A 19,975-nucleotide genomic window follows, 5' to 3' on the forward strand; every position below is an offset into this window, starting at 1 on the left:
GAAGGAGGGGCTCTGCCCACGTGTCAGCTAAGATTTGCCTGTGACAGGGGAGGTCTTTTTTTAATTTAACCCAGTTCTTAGACCCAACCCCACTGGCCATGCTGTCAAGTGAACAACATCACCTCCCTACACACTGGCCTTTCTTCTCTGCTCCAACCGCAGTTTTCACAATTCTTCAAATGCTAATCACTGGCTGGCAAAAATGGGAAAGCAAATGAAAATGTTGCCTCTAGAACATCAGGCAGGTAAACAGTAACTTTCTAAAAGTTATTTTCCATAATATTTATGAAAAATGATTTCACGATTGAATTAGACTCTAATACGTATGAAAATTGTTGTTTAAATATGTTTCTAGCAAGTCCCCCTCACAAGATACAGTATTAGGATTTTTAATCTATACTCTGTTTTCTACATTGGACAGGCCAGCTAGGCCTGCCACAGTAAAAAGTGACTTTTGGGTGCTAGTCACTATAAATCTATGTTAACAGTAAATTTCCTCCTATCTTTAAATACCATGTAACCTGCCTTGTGAACTAGAAAGCCTACAAAGCGGTGTATTATTAATATTTAAAAGGCAGGCTTCGATCTGCCACAGTCAGTCTACAATGGTAGGCATGAAGCCATGTTTTACGGTGTTAATGTTTTGCATGGCAAATAGGTGCCCCAGTCCACTAGTGACATTGAACTTACAGGCCCTGAGTACATTTTGTACCATATACTAGGGACCTATAGGTACGTAAATATACCAATACCTAAATATACCAATTAGGAGTAGACCCAAATTTCATCATGCTGAATGGAGGAGCATATGTACTTTATAACTGGTTAAAAGGGCTAAAGTGCACAGCAAAAATATAACAGTCAAGCAAAAGGTGAAGAATCTAAATGACAGCCACCACAATCTTACAATCTTACTTTCAGACTTTCGTTGAATCAGAAGGAATTGCACAGATATATTTACTTTTGATGAACAACCCAAAGCTCTGGCAAAAAATACACCATAGAAATGGTGAATCCTAAAAAAATAGTCCAAACACACAAGGAATAATAATAGGGATATACTGCTTGAAACTTTTAATGACGAACACACTGACAGAATTGCATGTTACAACATTCTTACCAATCTGAAACAAATTACAAAAGAAATGTAAAATCCACAGTGCATTCTAATGATGCAGAAAATAAACTATGGAAACTACCACCTGTGGTTGGTCACTTCTCTAGCAGGAAGTGGAGAATATGAAAGGACACTATGCATACCAATTCCCCTAACTTGTTTCTCCCTTACCAATGGAAGCAAATGTCCTTTACCATTTGTAATACAGCCCTTCGAACTACCTGCTTCGGTGCCTTTGTAAACCTCAATACATTGTCATGACAGGCAGGCAAATAAGAACATGCATTATTCAACATCGAAGTAATATAAGATCAGGAAACCTTACTAGGAAACTAGTGTTCCATTTCAAACAAATGGGCCATTCTCAAGACTATCTACAGTGGACTGGTACTGAATGTGCCCTCAGGTGTGACAAAAGTAACGTTTACAAGTTTGAAGAGCAGTGAGTGCATAGATTGGGCTCACACCTCAAAGACAACAGCAAATGGAGCTAATTATGACCTTCTCAATACACAGAGTGCCTTAAAAATATGCACTAACTGATTAATCTTACTTACAGAAAGCATTGAACAGTTGATAACTCATCTAACTAACATGCAAATAGCTGTAATGTCCCCATTCAGCCCTCATCACATTGATTCAAAATGAAGACCCACTGAAATATGAAAGGTAAAACCTCTTCACAATTGTTGCCATTTGATTGTTTCATTTGAAGCAGTGATGATATACCTCAAACTTTTTAATAGGACCCAACTTTTTGACATTCTAATATGGTTACATACACAACTTTTGAAGACAGTTTCAAAGAGCATTAGAGTACCATAACAAATCCAACAGAGTGAATGACTCATCATGGATGATAATACAAATTCATCTCAGCAGAAATACCGATTCCAAAACAATGAAATCATCTCAAAATGACAGCCACTTACCTACTTATGGCCTCATTACGAGTTTGGGGGTCATATAACCGCCAAAGTCATAATTTAGAAGTGGGACCATCGTGGCTTTGGCGGTTTGACCACCACATTACAACACTGGCTGTCTGATCGCCTTTAGACCAAGGGTCTTCAAACTGGTGGGAGTGGGAGGGCGGGCCCCACTAGGGGGGGCCTCCAGTGATCCTGGTGGTGTGAGGGGGGGTGTCAGGTTCTAGCCAAAAGAAGCATTGTGTAGTTAACAGTGCATTGTTTAAAGCAGAAAAGAATGTATTTTTATTCTTAAAAATGTAACAGAACTTAACTACAATGTTTAAATAAGCCTGGACATATTTAAACATTGCCAACCTATTAGAATAATTGTGAAACATTTTGAGGGGGGCCTGATTTTTTTTTCCACTGAGGGGTTGGTGGGAGGCAGCATTACAAAGTTTGAAAACCACAGCTTTAGACTGACTATGTAAAGCAAACAGAATTCCATACAGCTAGGTGTATCCATCCTAAAAGGTAGCGACTTGCTCGTTTGTTTCCCCACAGACATAAGGAGCACTATGAATGATAGTGACTCTTTCGACCATTTCTTTAGGTACCACCAATAAGCTTATTTGAGCCAGGTGGCTCTGTCATACTTTTGTTGTGGTAATCCCTACACAGAACTATAACAGAGGTGCTTTTAGCTCCTTGTGCTGTGTTTTGGATGCTGGATCCTTTTACAAACTTACTGTTCAAAAATTTCTCCAGGAGGCTGTACAGCATTGATATGACCTCTTATGTGAATGTGACACACAACACATTAAGGGATAAAAGTATTTCCTTCTCTTGACTACAGTGATTGACCTTGTAGAGAACTAATTAGATGACCTATAAATAAGGACCCCAGTCCTGATGAATGGCCGCAACCCATCGCCCTTGGACTCACAAGTATGGGACGAAAAAAAGCACACAACTTCATACTAATACTAAGGAGCTAACATTACATTGACCCTTGCTTTTTTCAGGTTTCGTGATGCAACTCTGAAGCACCAATAACATTTTAGCTTCCATAGATTCTTTTTAACTCTCTTTTTTAGCTAGGGTGCCTGTAGTCTTAGCAACTAAGTAGCAATATATAAAAGAATTAAAAAAATAGACAACCCACTCAAGAGTTTTAGGTAGAGCCCACCAAATATCTGGGATTTTGGTGAAGAGGGGCTCGATGATGAAGCATTCCATTTCCGTGGATGAGGGCCTTCGTCTTGTTTAGGAGAAATCCCATTAAGAATACATTTACAAATGTCCGGTAATTTGTTTTCTTGGGATCAGGAACTCTTGTGTGGCTTTTCTGACAAATGCCACCTTGCACCAGATTACTGGAATGATGTCTTCTTATAGCTACAGACGATTTATCTGGTGGTATGCATTGGATCCATCAAAATAGCAATACCAGATAGATTGGTGCTGTGGTCCTACACATATTCTGATGAGTAGGGTGCTTTGATGCATGGTGATGCAAAAAGCACACACAAAAAGAATGTTGGAAACCTGGGCCCTCTTCTGAGGGTCAATATGAGGGACAGTTGAACTGGAAGAACCTTGGCCCGGATGTCCAGGATCTGACTGCTTTGTGGAGCTGCAGAAAGGGCTTGTGCAGCTTTGCCTGGAAATCACAGCAGCTATGTTCACGACTAGAGCCAGACTGGCTATTCTGGTAATTCTCCGTTAGACTCTAGGCTGCATTTAGAGTAGGATGGGCTACCCTTGTCCAAACATGAAATCCTGTGACCAAATTCCAGCTGCATCCAGCTGCAGCGCTGGGCTAGTTTGAGCATTTTTGCCAGGGGTGATTTTGGTTTCAAGTCTCGCCCTGCTCAACCATCCCTAGTCCTAGAGTCTCAGAATTACTAGGCTGACAGAGGCCCCTGGAAACCCTAGAGACCCACAGGCAATTTAATGACTACAAATCTCTACAAGGAGGAGACAAATATGAAGGGCAGGGAGGATTCTAGCTAGTTCACCGACTATCGAAGTCTACAAAATGCTCTGTGGACAAGGCCAAAATGGGCTCTATTAATCCCCTAGTCTAAACTCTTACACGGAAATCTTACAGGTAATGATTACCTGGTGAGACTAAACTCTTACCAAGCAGTCAGCCAAGTAATGACAGTAGTGAACCCAGTCAGTCACAGCAAACAAGTACTAAATTCAAGATCTCTGTGTAGACTGAGGGGAGGCTCACTTAAAAAAAGCACTTAGTAATGTAAATGTGAGTTTACCACGGTTAGGAAATATTCCTCCAACAAATGGGCATAATTCCCAATGTTTCAGATTTTAGGTTACTGAACAGTTTCAATCACATCTTCATTCAGGTTATAGGAATTGCACATTAAAATACAAGTACGACTGAATATACATGATGGAGAGCAGGATACGTTTTAATTAGGACAAGAATGATGTGCATGTGTATATAACGTTGACTACTATTTCTGAAAACTGTATAACTGCATGATTGTGTTGGGGATTCATTTGAAGATGGCACACCTCTTCTTTGAACCATATACTTAACTTTGAAGAACTGCAAAAGTTACATGTGGCAAAGTTTTTTTTTTTAATGTAGTATGGGTGTAACTGAATGACCGAGTTCACTGGCACTGAAACCACAGCAACATTTGTTTTGGCTCATGCAGTTGAATATGTTAGGAGTGCTTCGATATTTGTTCACCAAAGTTTCGTAATAGGCCGGGACTAACCCACATTTTCAAAAGCTTTAAGTAACAAGTAAGTAGATTTAGCTAGGCTTCCTGAGGCCATTCCTGAAAGATACCTGGAAATAAGCATCCAGAATGTCTACTGAACACATTCTATTGTGGTTATGAATGGCTGTCAGGAACTGATCTCAAGACAGCATCTTGAAGTTGTCCTATGGAGAAACAGTAACTGATTGAGACTGCGTACCTCTAAGATGGAATGGTTGAGAGCACTCAAACCTTTATTCCTTAAAGGAAATAGCAAGATTAATATCCAATTAGGAGGACCCTATGATTCTCCTTCAGATGTTCCAAAGTAAGGAGTTATAAACCAAAAAACTGTGAACATTTAAACAACTTACCAGTAAGGTAAGCAGGTGTGCTGAAATTACTAATGTGCATTACCTATTAAATTGTATTACTGAGAAAAACGATCTTGGATAAAACAAATCTAAGATGGACAGATGTGAACATGTCTTCAATAAGAAAAACTATTAAACTCAAAAGTGTTATAAAATAGGTAGAAAATATAGGCCCTCACTATGATTGCGGCGGTCTTTTGCTAAGCCTGCCGCAGCTGTCGGAAGACTGCCAGTGCTGGCGGTCTTCCGACTGCGTATTACGACTGCCACTAGATATCCGCACCACCAACAGTTGGATATCTGGTGGCATTCATCACGGTGGCCGGCGGCTCTTAGGCGGTTCCACCGCTGGCACCACCACACCAGAAAAAGACCGCCCACAGAATTACAACTAGTAATTCTGTGTGGCAATCTTCTGGTGTGGCAGTGCCAGCAGTGGGAGCGCCGGTCCCGTTCTCTAACGTAGGATCACCTCGTCGGAGAAGGTAAGTGCCGACCGCAAGGTGAGGGGGGTGGGGGTGAATGGGTGTGAGTGTGTGTTTGCGTGTCATGAAGGGGGGTGGGAAGCGGGACTGTCTGTGCGTGCGTGTGTGCCTGTGTGTAAATGTGGCGATAGTGATGCGTGTGTGTATGCATGTGGACCGGGGTGGGGGGTGGGTGCATGGGTGAATGTGTAAGGGGTAAGAGGGGGTGTGAGTGAGTGCTGGTGCCTGTATGTATGTATGTATGTATGTATGTATGTATGTAGTTAAAGGGAGGGGGATGGAGAATATATGGGTGCGTGTGTTATGTGTATGGGTCTGTATGCATATTTATGGGGATAAATGTGAGTGGATGTGTGAGTGGGGGTGTGGGTGTGACTGTGTATGATTGTGTGTGTGTGTTGGTGCATGCATGCGTGTGCGGAGATGTTTGGGGGGTATCCTGGTGACAAGAACACAAGTTCCTGTCGTCGGGATACCTTATCACCAGCATTTTGTGACAATGAGACCGACAGGAAAATGCTGGCGGTGTCCAAGGTCGGAATGACCTCGGCGGTCATCCAACTACCGCCCTGCTGCAGGTGGAAACCTCCAGCCCGGCGGGCCACAGTAAAGCGGCTGGACAGGCAGGGACACAGTAGTTTGGCAGTGGTCAAACCACCGCTGTCGTAATATGGCGGTCTGCACAGCCGGTCACGCAGCAGTGAGACCGCCATAGCGGCCCTAACGGTCCATGGACCACCAGGGTCATAATGAAGGGCCATAGTGTATGATATTATGTCCAAAATATGATAAATGCTAGATTTGGAAGAGGCTTAGGAAAGGAGTATATTCAAAAGAACATATTTCTTGACTGTAAGAATCATAATTATGTTAGGGCTGTTTGATGACATTCAAAGAATATTTGGTTTTATATTTTTCAGATATTTGGGCTCCTTTACCAGCAACTACCATATGACGACAGTTATTCAGCATAAACCACCTTTTTGGGGATGGATGCGTGGCTGGCATGCTGTACATTTTTCATACTGCACCAAAAAAAACAATATATGTTGGGAAAAGGAATCACTCCCACTTGTGTTGGCGGGATAATACAAGATACTCTGCTCTGTCAACATTTCTAACAATTCATAGTCTATTATCACTTTCTAAGTTAAGGACTTCCAAAGGTTCAGAGTACAACCATTGTGACTAGATGGAAGCATCCTTAAGTTTGTCAGTTATCATTAAAAAACGCAGAAGCACTCATCTTTCTTTTTAGGTCTTGACTAGACCGCATATGCTCTTTGAGACCTTTTGTTTCCTAAAAGTGGATTTAGAGGCCGCCCAATGCTTACCATTGGTGGGCTTCACTGCTGTTCTCATTTGCTTGCTTCTTAATGGTCAGCTGTTATAGGCTTCCTTCGTCTTCGTCTATTTGTCCCTACCCTGAAGCATGTGTCCTTCCACTGCTCATTTTTAGGCAGTGCTGTTTTCTTTGTGTTTAAGTATGCTGTCTTCCTCCTATACTCCTTCCGTCCGCAGTGCTTGTGTTGCTCCTTCCCTGCTCATGTGCTTCTCCCCAGGCCCCTTCCTAATGCTTGCCCTCATATGCTTATAGCCACTGTTACTTCTTTGTCCTTGTGCTTCTGTCCCCTAGCTCCACAATTGCACTCTTTCGTCCACTTGCTTCCATCTCCACGCTCTCCATGTTTAATCCCACACTACTTGTAGCTCTCCTCCCCAGCAATCAGTATAGCTTTACCCCTTCCCACTTCGGTTCAGCAAGACTCCGCTAACAGTTTTGGTTTGCAATTATAAACATTGTCATACAAGTTCCAGTAAGCTCAGTGATCCTGGCTAAAACGTTCGGATGGGTGAAAGTATTTAACGTTGTGACATGAGGAGAAGTCAACCGCATTGCTGATGATAGAACCTAGGTACAAAACTATCCTTTGGCAACTTGTACAGTGGCATCAGTATCTTGCCATGTAAATAAATATCTGCATCCCAATTATAATTAACTTTTACTGAAGGTCAAAGGGGATTCCATAATAAATTGTAACTATAACTGATCGCCACAATTCCATATTCCATCTGGAGGATCTCGCCCACGTAACACAGATGTTTTCTAAGATGTGGATGTAACAAATGTATACAAAGTTTATGATTAAGATTAGACCTACTAGCTTTGCCAATGCTTGTTTATGGATTCTCTCAATTAAACTCTCACTGATCCTCCTTCAGTTCCAGTGATTGGTTTAACTACACTTGTTAATGTTTCCCTTCATTGATTTATGGATCCATACTAGAGAGTGCACTCTTCTAACCTAAATAACAGAGACTATATAAAAGTGAGATAACATTGCCTGGGTGGGCAGCTTGGTTTTCTTTCCGCCTTCCTCATTAAAAAGCAGCACTCTGTGTTTAGACTCATTGCCTGTGGTAGGGGGGGTTGGGTTTCTGCTATTGTGTGCAATGGTACTGTTGCAGTATAGGTATTGGCGAACTAAACATGATATACTTTGGTCTCCTCGCTATGCTACCAGGAGAATGCGTCAGCATATGTTTGTCCCAGAGCAGCAAGTGAGGAAATAGATGAGATCTAAAGTATTAAGGATGATGCTTGGCAGATGATCCCTTGGAATTTGCTAGGATTGGGACTGTCTTAGAAAAGAAAGAGGGTGCATTCATATTTGCGCAGATAGGGGATGTTATTTGCTTTCTTACAAGAGAATCACACCTGGGGGAACTGCATCTTTGCCTTGAGAAGCAGATGGAGGGGACAACTCTATGCCATGTCATATTCTAGGTACGCTAGGGTGTACTGATCTGGGTGGCCCCTGGGGTCCCCTTTGTCACCTTGGAGACCAGGATTGACTCCCTAACCCCCCACTGACATTTTGTGATCGTTGTGGGGGCTGTGGATGCATGGGAGGTCTGCCTGGTGAATATTTATGTTCCCCACATAGACAACAGGGACTTCTTTGGTACAGTGTTGGGGTCCATGACTGAGCAATTAGACTCCCAGATCATTATTATGGGGGATCTCAACTGCATGCTTGATGGTGGCCTGGACCGCATTCCCCCACAAATGGATACCATGCCCGCCATGTCTGGTGCTCTCAGGAAGATGATGACTTTGGCGGGACTCCAGGAAGATTGGAGGATGCGGAATCCATAAGTTCAAGCATACTCCATCCATGTGCCCAGAGCGGTGACATACACACACATAGACTATTGCTTGACCACCAGTTCTATGTCCCGCAGTTCGACAGACGAGACCTACTGGGCTAGGTATATCTCAGATCGCTCCCCTTTGCTGGTCACCTGTCAATTGTCTCTAAACCCCCTAGAATACCCCTATGGCGATTGTGAGCCAAAGCTCTCACTGACCCAGTGTCCAGGGAGACTGTACGCGAGACACTTCATCATTACTTCGAGGAAAACTGGGGAAGCGCATCGACACGAGGAGTCGAGTTGGATGCCATGAAGGTCGTGCTCCGTGGGGTGTGCTTAAAAGTATCATATAGGATGAAAAAGCAGCTCATGGAATCCCTAAACTTGTGAGAGCTGCGTCTGGCCACACTAGACAATGTGGTCATGGAGTGTCCAGGGTCGCTAGTGGAGTGGAAGGAATGTAAGAGGGAGCTCTTGGAGACGTGGGATAAGTTAGGTAAATGTGTTCGTACCAGATCTAGGCAGCAACTCCACAAAGAAGGCGATAAGGCCAGTAGGATGCTGGTCACCTTCCCCGCAACAAATGGCATGCTCCCCTTTAAGAGGGATTTGCGACAAGTCAGGGGTTAGGGCTTGTACACAACACAGCATGGCCACAGTTTTTGCATCGCATTTGGAATCACTCTATGCAAGCCCAGAACCCTGCTCGGTGCAGGCGAGACTGTAATAACTTGAGGGGCTTGCGTTGCCCTCCCTAACTAGAAATGAGGGGGCCACTATGGGGGCCCCCGCCAAAGGAGGAGATAGTCTCAGCAATACAGTTGCTGAAGACAGCTAAAGCTATAGGCACCGACGGTCCGGCTGTGGAGTTATATCAACAAAGGGCTGGAAAGATGGCTGAAAAACTCATGGAAGCCTAGAAAGAGGCATTCGAGAAGGGTCTGCTCCCTGGTTCTATGCGGGAAGCCTGATTGGAACCCTGAGAAACTTGCCTCGTACAGGCCCCTTTCTATGCTTAATGTTAACGTAAAGATCCTAAGTAAGATCCTGGTCGAAAGCCACCTACCTCACAAGCCCCGTTTGATACATGATGACCAATGTGGTTTTATCCCTCGTAGTCTGTAACCCGCGAAGACTTGCGTTGGTCTGGCAGTCTCTCACATAGGAGGAAGACCCATACACCCTGGCCCTATTAGATATAGAACATGCCTTCGATTCCTTGTTTTGGGACTTTTTATGGGATGTCCTAACAGGGCGGAAACACCCTCATACAATGAGTTTGTGTACTGCATACACAATCCACAGCTCCGGTCCGAGTGGGGGGCACTGCCTCAGACAGATTCTCTCTCTACCAAGGCAACCGGCAGGGGTACCTCCAAATCCCCAATCTGTTCTCCTTAGCCATGGAGCCTCTCGCAGCTCGCCTCTGAACTGCACTACAGGGTTGGGGTCTTCAGGTTGGAGACTGCATAGACATGATCTTACTGTATGCGGATGATGCATGCTCTAAGCCACCCGGAATATTCAGTCCCTATTCCCTTGGTGCTCCTTACTGAATTTGGTTAACTCTCTGGTCTTAAGGTTAAGAACGCTACATCCCAGCTACTCCCAATAGGAGGTCCAATTAATAATCCACTGGAGTCACTTCCTCAGACGGCAATCTTCTGAGCAATAGATAATATGAAATACATTGAGACTAAATTCACACATGGCGCTGCCCGTTTCGGGGACCTTAATATGGGAAGAGTACGCCAGATATTTAAGTTCTCTATACAATTCTGGAACACTCTACGTCTGTCATTAATGGTTAAAGTTGCGCTAGTTAAAATTATTACATTACCTCAATACTTATATATCTTCCTGGGGACACTGTATGATATCCCCAGAAGGGAGGATGAGCTGGATAAGCTTACCACCAAGCTTACCACCAAGCTACTCTGGGTGGCCAGGAGGAAGAGGGTAAGCCTATCAACACTCGAGCGTACTTGGAACGGGGGTGCCTGGAATTGTCCCATTTGGAATTATAGTATCTCGCTGCACAGCTGCAGCATGCACCACATTGGTTTGCCAACAGCGAGACTTGGGAAACACATTTACTAGCAGGCACCAATGGCAACCTCCCACTTTCTGAACTCCTCATGATGGGCTCTTGGGCTCCGGCTGGGGCCCCCACCGTTGTTAGCCAGCTTTGTAAGATGTGGGAACAAGCCAGTAAGAGGGTGCTGCCATGGGCACCATTCACCTACGACACACCATCATGGGTCCTTAGGCCCTTTTCCCACATAGCAAAATCGATGACTGTGGTCAAGTGATGTGAATAAAGCTGCAAGAAGCTTTGAGACTTATATCCAGATGGTCGGTTCATTACCCTAACAGACGACCCATCTTCCTTTGGTTTAGGGCAAGTCCTCCAATATGCCAAACTCTCAGCAACTGCTCGTGCAATATGTCCCTCCTTTCCTGAAGCACCCCCAGAGTCTCAACTCCTGGGTGCCTGGTTGCATTTACAGGGTGGATGTAGATTGGTTTCACATCTATGCAAGGCACTGAGGGAGGATCTGCCAGTGCAGGACAAGTGGCAGCACTTACTAGACTCCCAATTAACGCCAAAAAATATGGCCGCTTTCCACAAGGGGTTTAGGACAGTTTCTGCTAATGCCCGCTTTAAACTGACACAATTTAATATCATCCATCAGGTACATAGGTTCCATAAGACCCTGCACACAATATACCCCATGAGGCCCTCTGCCTGCACACGATATGGTCACGAGGACACAGACTCCATACGTATGATATGGCAGTGCCCAGGAGTGGTTTGTTACTGGGATGGGATACTGCCTGCTCTCAATTTAGCTATGGGATGGGACACTCCCAGGGATATGGGACCATGTCTAAAACGAAAAAGAGTCCAAGCAGGAAGTTCTTAATACTGGGACTTACACTGGCAATAAAGAGATTGGCTATCTGGTGGATGCCCGACAGGGTCCCAAATGCATCAGACTCGAGGGGTGACCTGGCTAAATGACCGACTGCAGAAGAATGTTACATGTGTAAGTCCTGTAAAGAAGCTAAATTCACCGATTACCTGCAATCCTGGGCCGTCATACTGGCTGACTTACTTAATTCTTCGGAGATCGACCCTGTGGGACCCCAGAGGGAGGAAGAAGGGGCTGGGGGACACGAGCACATTGTGACGAGGGGGGGCAGGTTAAATAGGAAGAAATTATGGTGGTGATTTAATAAACATAACCCTTCAGTGTGCTGATATAATATCTGTATTTAAGATTCCAGTTGATGGGTTAGGCCGGAGTGACTCATATTGCTGATGGTTTATATTCTATACAATATCGTCTGTTTTTGCTTAAGAATGTCATTATATTGTTTTTGATGCCAATAAAAACCTGTAATTAGAAAAAAAAAAAAAAAAGCAGCACTCTAGGAGAACGGGGCACTCATAATTGAGTGGCCAATGGCCATCACGACAAATGGTTAGCTTACATGCATTCTCCATGTATACAGGCTTGTAATCTGCTTCACTAGCAATTAATCCATGGTCCCAAAGAACTTACACACCATTCTAAATATGAGCAACACTGCTGTACCGTAACATGTGGGTGAGTGTGGTATCTGTTACCATCAATCCAAATTGTTTTCTTAACATATTTATATTAGGTTCCAGTAATCGGCACAGGTAAAACACATACAACAATACGAGATGCAAATAAAATCTAGTTGAACATATGTCAGAGAAATTGTATGTCGCAGGGTTGGAGGCCTTGCCTCCCAGCCCACCGTGGTATCCTTTTCTCATTTTAGATATTGAAAGGAAAGACTGCAAAAGTAGTTGAATGTACTCACCCTTCACCAAGCTTTTCCAAAACATCAAATACTTCTTCAGGCTGCTTAGTTAAACTATCTTCACTCAGCTTTTTCAATTTACTGTTGGGGAAAAAAATAAAAGAACATCAAGTTGGAGAATAAATTCTGTGGGATGGTAAAATGGCGAATGATTGTGCTTGTATATGTGAATGTATATATGTATGTTTTATTTATATAGCATGAACCTAGTCAAAAGCGCGAACAAGCAATTATAACACAGCGAGGATTCTTGAAAATGCTAGGTTGTAGAGATACTCAGAGATAGGCAAAAGCTTTTCTGAGATCCATCAGCAAAACTCAATAAAAGAACTTATCTCTAAATTTTCGTAGGACAGCAGAAGGCAGGTTGGATGCAGGCAGTGACTAACTGCAGGCCAGACCTTGCGGCCAACTCGCCTATGTAAAGCTTAAAACCTTTCACACAAGGAGTTTTCTGGCCGTATGGGTTGGCTTCAGTGCCTTGCCAACATCACATTTCACACCAGTCCAACACTTACTCCATGCAATACGCCCACCACATTCCCTGGGACTTAAAATTTCCCAGCAGCTAAAGCACATAATGAATAAAGGCTTCTACACCTTCTCAATATACTGGAAATAAAACAAATTCAGTAACTACATAGCTCAATTCGAACGCAACATGCTGGACCTAATCCTATCAGCATCCTCTAGTATCCTATAGCCCTGGACTGGAACAACCACATTGTCATCCCCTTCACCACTGCATAATCAACACCTCAGCATCAAGGACCACCAAAAAGGGAAAAGTAATATTCTGCTCTATGGAATACATCCATCTGGAGAAAATCCAAGCTGAAATAAACAACCTGCCAGTACACTTCCAGCCTGCCACAGATGTCAAAACTCTCCTCACCAATTACAACACCATCATGAGAACTAATGCTGAATGTTATGTTCCAGTGAAATCCACCATGCCAAAACCCTAGCACCGCAGTACACTTAAGAACTAAACCTTTTATACAAAAACAGGAAAAGAACTGTAGAGGAGCAAAGCTCTTGGATGATCTCATCCAAATCAAAACACTCCTCTGTAATCATCAATCCCTCGTGATCACAGCTAAAGCCTCTTACTACAAGACCACCATCAGTGAGGAAACCAACTGATGCAGCCTTGAGTACTGCACCCGCTCTCCCAGAAGCCACAGTCCCTGCTTCAAGTAAAAAAAAAAAAAAAGCATCCCTTAGCCAAGGAACACTTTCATGACCAAGGAACTTTCTCAGATGTAATTAAGACCTATTATATCCTTTGCCTGCTAAAGAAACCATTCGTGGACCAAGCTGACCTCACTATCTTCTGCCCTATGACCCATATTCTATTCACAGGGATAACTGATCAGGAAATGAGTTGGCACCCAGCATAGGAATAATTCAGCAAGAATCATTTTTTACAGGACAACAATTCAGTCTTCAGGTCACGCTGCATCACTAAAACAACCACACTCCAAGTAGGCAACAAAGCACTCCTCCTCAATGACAGGAACGGCCCATGCCTTCTGACCCTGCATAACATCTCCGGAGCCTTAAAAAGAGTCAACCATCCTTCCCCCAATTATTGTACCTTCCCAGCAGCTGTGTCTTGTGCTCAGTGCTCTACTGTTCTTGAGCTAGGTTTGTGCTCTACACATACCACCACATATAAGTATATACTTACATTTACTGCCAGCAAAAGGTTGGCCACAGGGCTTGGCCAGAGGTTTGAACCTGCATCCAACCCCCTGTGCATGCAAGCCTTGTGGTCAACTTGGATGTAGTAAATCATCCAAAAAACAACAGAAATTTACTGAGAAACAAATGATAGAGTGAACTTACAGTTCAAATTAACTATAAGAACGTAACATATTTCCAAAACCTCTAAACTTTACTCACAAACACCATGGTTAAAGTATTTATTTACGTGAAGTTCTGTATACAGCGATGCTCTATCCTTTACACGTCAGAGCACTTTACAATGAAACAATTTCCCCAAGACAGAATCTCAGTAATACAGTTAACTGTGTAACAGCAAACACAGACAAAACAAAACTTCAGTCAAATAGTGTTTCACATTTAGAGTAGGAGAGCAGATAAAAAGAAGATGAAAAAGAAAGAATAAACAGGAAGATGGAACCTAGTCTATTAATTCGACCAAAATGATGTTACAGGTGTTTACTCTCCAACCTGCATTTAACCATTTAAAGTTTGTAGCTTGTTTTGGGAAGACTTAACGTCTCTTGAAGTCTGATGTCCTCAGGAAGAGAGATCCATAGTAGGCAGGCATCTCCAGAAAAGGATGTAGCTGGATTTTATAAATGAAGCTGAATAGGATTTTATTTTTTTCATTCCACGTTTTTTTATACCACCTGAGCTGTAAAGGGAGGAATGTAAGTAAGTAGGTAGTGTAGCTGATGTTTTAGGACTTCAAATGTCATGTAGGTCTAGTTTCCATTTAAACCTTGCCTCTAACTAAAGAAGATCTCTCAGCACTGGTGTTATTTGATCAAGTCAGTTGACATCTGTGGTCAAACCTGCAGAAGAGTGGAACCCATTATAATTTTGTAGCTTCAATAAATAATGCATTTCCATAATCAATTTTAGAAAGAACTATGGATTGGATTAGGAAATGGAAATCAGGTTGCAGAAGTGGTTTGAAATGTTTCAAAGAGAAAAGAGCTGTTCAAGCTGACTTGACAGCGTGCTTGGTGTTAGTCAAGTTCTTCAGTGGACAGACTTTTCTATCCCCAGCCTTGAAGCGATGGGAAAATCTGTGAGTCTAGGTTTTCACTGTCCTTGCCTGCCACAGGCAGAGGACGACCATTTCTGCCACCGACAATGGGATGTCTAAGCAGGTACTGAACTCCAGAAGGAGGCCCCAAGATGAATAACCCCGAAGGAAAAAAAAACTCTGATGGCGATCAGAGACTCCTGGGAGGCTGATGCGGACGAGAACTGATGGTGGAAGACCAGGACTGCAGCAAAGCTCAGAAGGGGCAGCAAAGGCTAGTGGAAATGCCAGAACCAGGAAAAGAGAATGGTTCAGAAGGGAAACAACAGGAGCAAGAATCACCAGCGGGAGCAAGGAGACACCAACAGGAGCGAAGGGTGTTGCAACGCAAAGGAGAAAGATAGTTATGCTCCTTATATACTCAAAAAAAAAAGAAGTGGCTTAGAGGAAGAAGTGAGGCCGCCATGATGAACTGGAAAACACTGACAGGAATACATGATAGAACCTCCAAGATGGACTGGTTAATTAAAAACCCTTCCTCAGGAATTCTGGGAAGAAGGAACTACAGAGAGCAAGAATATAGCCCCCCCAGGAGAGAAATGCCTCCAGCCAACCCGACAAGCGATGTGAAGAATGTCCCCCCGCATTCCCTAGCAGGACTTCCCAGGGTGCAGGTAAATGTTTAAGGCTGTATAACGCGGGATGCCAGGGAAGCAGTGGAGTAAGCCGCAAGTCATGCTTGACATATGAATAGGTTGGCATCAACCCAAAAGCCTAGGAATTTGACTTCCTGCATTACTTTTAATTTAGAACCATGTCATTAGGTCACAATCTGTCTGGTTTGCTAAAGACATTTTTGGGACTTTCATAAAGTTGACCTAGAAATGCATTCTGCCTGATTACCATGGGCTTTGTGGCTTGTAACTCACATTCTCTGGCTTTCTACTTGCTGGCTTTATTTGCTTTTGTCTCTCCAGGGTTAGATCGTCCCTCCCATTGTCTAAACTGTGTTTACTGTATTCTTCCACTAACTCCCTTTCTGTAATATTGTATTATGGTAAATAGGCCTTTAAATCGTGTTCTCATCTTGTCACATTTGCTGTGCATTCAAATATCAAGGTCAAATGTCAGGCGCTGTCTTCTGAAGGTACTTGTTCACTTTTCTTTTTCTGACTTCAAATGAGAGGATTTATGTACCAATCCTCCTGGATACTAGGGTAGGAAAGAGTTTTTTTCTAGCACACGGCAACATTTAAACTGACTGTGTAAGTACTTCAGAATATATCAGTATTAGGACCACATTTTTTGTTACTTTTTAAATGTGTTGGAAACAACTACTTTAATATAATCAAAATACATTAAACTAGGTGATGAAGTTTGCACACACTTTCGTTTCTGCACTGTATAGTTTTATTAGTGAAACTGTATATTTGTGCACATCTAATGGTCATTTTAACCGAAAATGTGTTGTATGTAAATGGCAGTGTGCTACCATACCACGCATACTCCGCTCTACGCCACTCCACTCTACTCTGCACCACTCCAAACCACTACATTATACTCTGCACCACTACACTTTACACCACTCTATGTCACTGCACTCTGCACCACTATACTCTATGCCACTGTACCCTATGCCACTTCAGGCTACACCTCTCTACTCTACCCTGTACCACTCTATTATGTGCCAAATGTACTCTTTGTTGCTGTACTCTACACCTCTGCACTTCTCGCCACTGCATCATGCTGTCTAGGCCACATCAATCTACTCTGCACAACTCCACTCTATGCCACTGTACCTTACGCCACTCTGCAAAACTGCACTCTATGCTACTGCACTCTATGCCAATACCTTCTATGCCAATGCACTTTCCTCTGTAACACTCAACTCTATGCCCCTGCAGCCACACCAATCCACTGTAAGCCACTCTAATCTACTGTGCACTACTGCACTCTATGACACTGCACTCTACATCACTTTACTCTATGCCATTACACTCTATGCCACTTCACGCAACTGCAATCTAGCATTCACTACTACTTCTACTCTATGCCACTTCACTCTACTCTGAAACAATCTACTCTATGGTACTGTACTCTACGTCACTGCACTCTACACCACTCCACTCATAACCATTGTACTCTACACCAAAGAACTCTACACAAGTGCACTCCGTCACTGCACTCTACAGCACTGCTCTCTATGCCAGTCTACTCCACTCTACACCACTGCACTTTGCAAAACTGCACTCTCTGCCACTGAACTCTGCACTACTCCACTCTACGGCACTGCATCCTTTGGCACTGTACCCTACAGCACTGCACTCTACGCTACTCTACACCACTGCACTCTGTCACTTGACTTTACTCTGTGCCACTCCACTCTGCAACACTCCACTCGATATGAACCACTCTAATCTATGCCACAGCATTCTACAATACTGCATTGTGTGCTGCTGAATTCAATGCCACTGCACTCTGCAACACTCTACGCCAATGCGCTCTACACCAGTCCACTCTACTCTATGACACTCAACTGTATGCCACTCTCATCGGCTCCAAACTATGCCACTCCAATACACAACATTCTCTGCCATTCCACTCTACACTATTCCACTCTAAACCATTCTACGTGGCTCTCCTCTATGCCACTAACGTTTAGTCTCGCTGGTGTAGAACATGGCTAAAGGACATTGGTAAAGCCAATAGCTCTTGCATATGAGCGACTTATTAGCTATGCCAATGCTTGTTTTATTTAATCTATCCAGTCTGTGTGTGTATGTGTGTCAGTGCCTCTCTGCTTAGGAAAATTAATTCTGTGTTTATTAGGATTTAATTTCAGACGTTTTGCTGACATCCATTTTTTTTTTAGTGCTGGTTAAGGTGTTATTGAGAGTATGATCAACACTTAAGTTGGTGATTTTCACATGGGGGCCTGCGTACTGGCGAAGGACATACCAGATTCATCCATCAAGACATAGAGGGGCTCTTTATATAAACGAACAGAGTAGGTAGTCGGAATGGAAATCTGGGGAACTCTGAAATCAACTAAATCAGCTTCAGATCAGAACTCTCCCACTATGCTTTCATTTAGGCAGGTAAGAATGTAACTAGCTTAGGACAATGTCTGAAAACCCATGTGGCCTCAAGGAGCTTGATGAGTCTCTGATGATCTATGGCCCCAAAGACTGCACATATATCAAGTAAAACTAGAAGACAGGCCTCTCTCCATAGTCCAACATGTGGTGAAAATCACTGATAATCTTGACTTAGGTCGCTTCAGTGAGGTAGCCTTTTTGGAAACCAAACTAACAGGTTTTCAAAACGTTTTCTTGTTCAGTGAGAGCAAAGAATTGACTGATCACGTTTTTTTTAAACCTCAGCGGTGTGAAATTCCTCTAGCCCAACGCCCAGGACATATTGCTTAGGGTCAAGGACAACATGTTTTCATATTTATTCTGTCCTTGGGACAAGTAGGCTCAACCCCCTGCAGCACAAACCACTGGGATGCCAGTTTACCATAGCACATTATAGATCAGGGAAGGAAATCACCTACAGTAAAGGTAACATATGTGTCCATATGTTAATTCTGTCCAAACTTGTATTTATGGTTCATTAATGCAAAGCCTTTACTATTAGGGTGAGCACGTGCTAAGGAAATGTTGTAAGCTTGGGCAGCACTACTGTTAGTAGTTCCAGTATAAAAATGTCTACATTGGTTGCAAAGTTGAACAATATGAGGCTACGTATAATGCTCACAGCATGTTCTCTGATAAGATGCAAATATTTGCAGAAGCTTGAAAACAATATTGAGGATTTTTTATCTCAAAATGAAAACGTTCATTAAAAAAATGCAATGAGGTAAAAAAAAGAAAAATAATTATAAGCTGCTGTGAAATTTTAGGTAACATTTTTTTAAGCATCACTTAGTAAAACGAATGGATGCTTGTTAGTATTTCGAAAAAATATATCCATAATAGAAAAATCAGTGAAACCAGTTTCAACAAGATTACGGGAAACATGAAAATAAACAAACATTGTCAAACTCAGTAGGTTCGACACTGGTAGTCAGCCTTTTGGTTTTGTCAATGAATATCTTGTTTTGGCATAGTTTTTGTAAAACTTTATAGTTGTGGGAACTGCCAGGCCATAACTATTATAACAAACACTGGCAAAAACAAAAATATTTTTGGTCTCAAAAAGCACACATTGCCACAGTAGTTCCTGGCATTGAACAAAACTACTTTGCGTGCTGATATGCTCCTTGTGAAAGAGCACAATGTTGTCACTCATAGTGAAGCCAGCCAATAGACAGAGAGAGACTAAGAATTGTAATAAAAACAAAAGGCCTTGGTTAATACCAGACCTAATTCAGGGCTCAATTCTTAAAGGAGTCACAAAAGTGCACCCATGGTATATGCCCTTGCATTTATGCAGATTTACGACTCATGAACTACAAAGAATTCACAGAAGTATGCCAGGAAATGGAGGACCTAGAAAAAAAATTGTGAACTACATCTTAGCTCAAGCAAATACGTATGTCTAGATTTGCTCATGTGAAAATCTGTTGAGCATTTACAAGTAACAGTAATG

General features: G+C 42.9%; 1 protein-coding gene across 2 annotated transcripts in view; it reads right to left on the bottom strand.

The window, feature by feature from the left end:
• The window catches only part of STK3 (serine/threonine kinase 3), a 731,888-nt gene that overhangs the window by 656,336 nt on the left and 55,577 nt on the right, over window positions 1–19,975 (bottom strand). For both annotated transcript variants that reach the window (XM_069220541.1, XM_069220540.1), the window contains exon 2: window positions 12,640–12,720. In XM_069220541.1, the coding sequence (XP_069076642.1) occupies window positions 12,640–12,720 (81 nt within the window). The remainder of the gene's footprint in view (window positions 1–12,639; window positions 12,721–19,975) is intronic.

The sequence above is a fragment of the Pleurodeles waltl genome, chromosome 2_2, assembly GCF_031143425.1.
Source record: "Pleurodeles waltl isolate 20211129_DDA chromosome 2_2, aPleWal1.hap1.20221129, whole genome shotgun sequence".
In the NCBI taxonomy this organism is placed as follows: Eukaryota; Metazoa; Chordata; class Amphibia; order Caudata; family Salamandridae; genus Pleurodeles; species Pleurodeles waltl.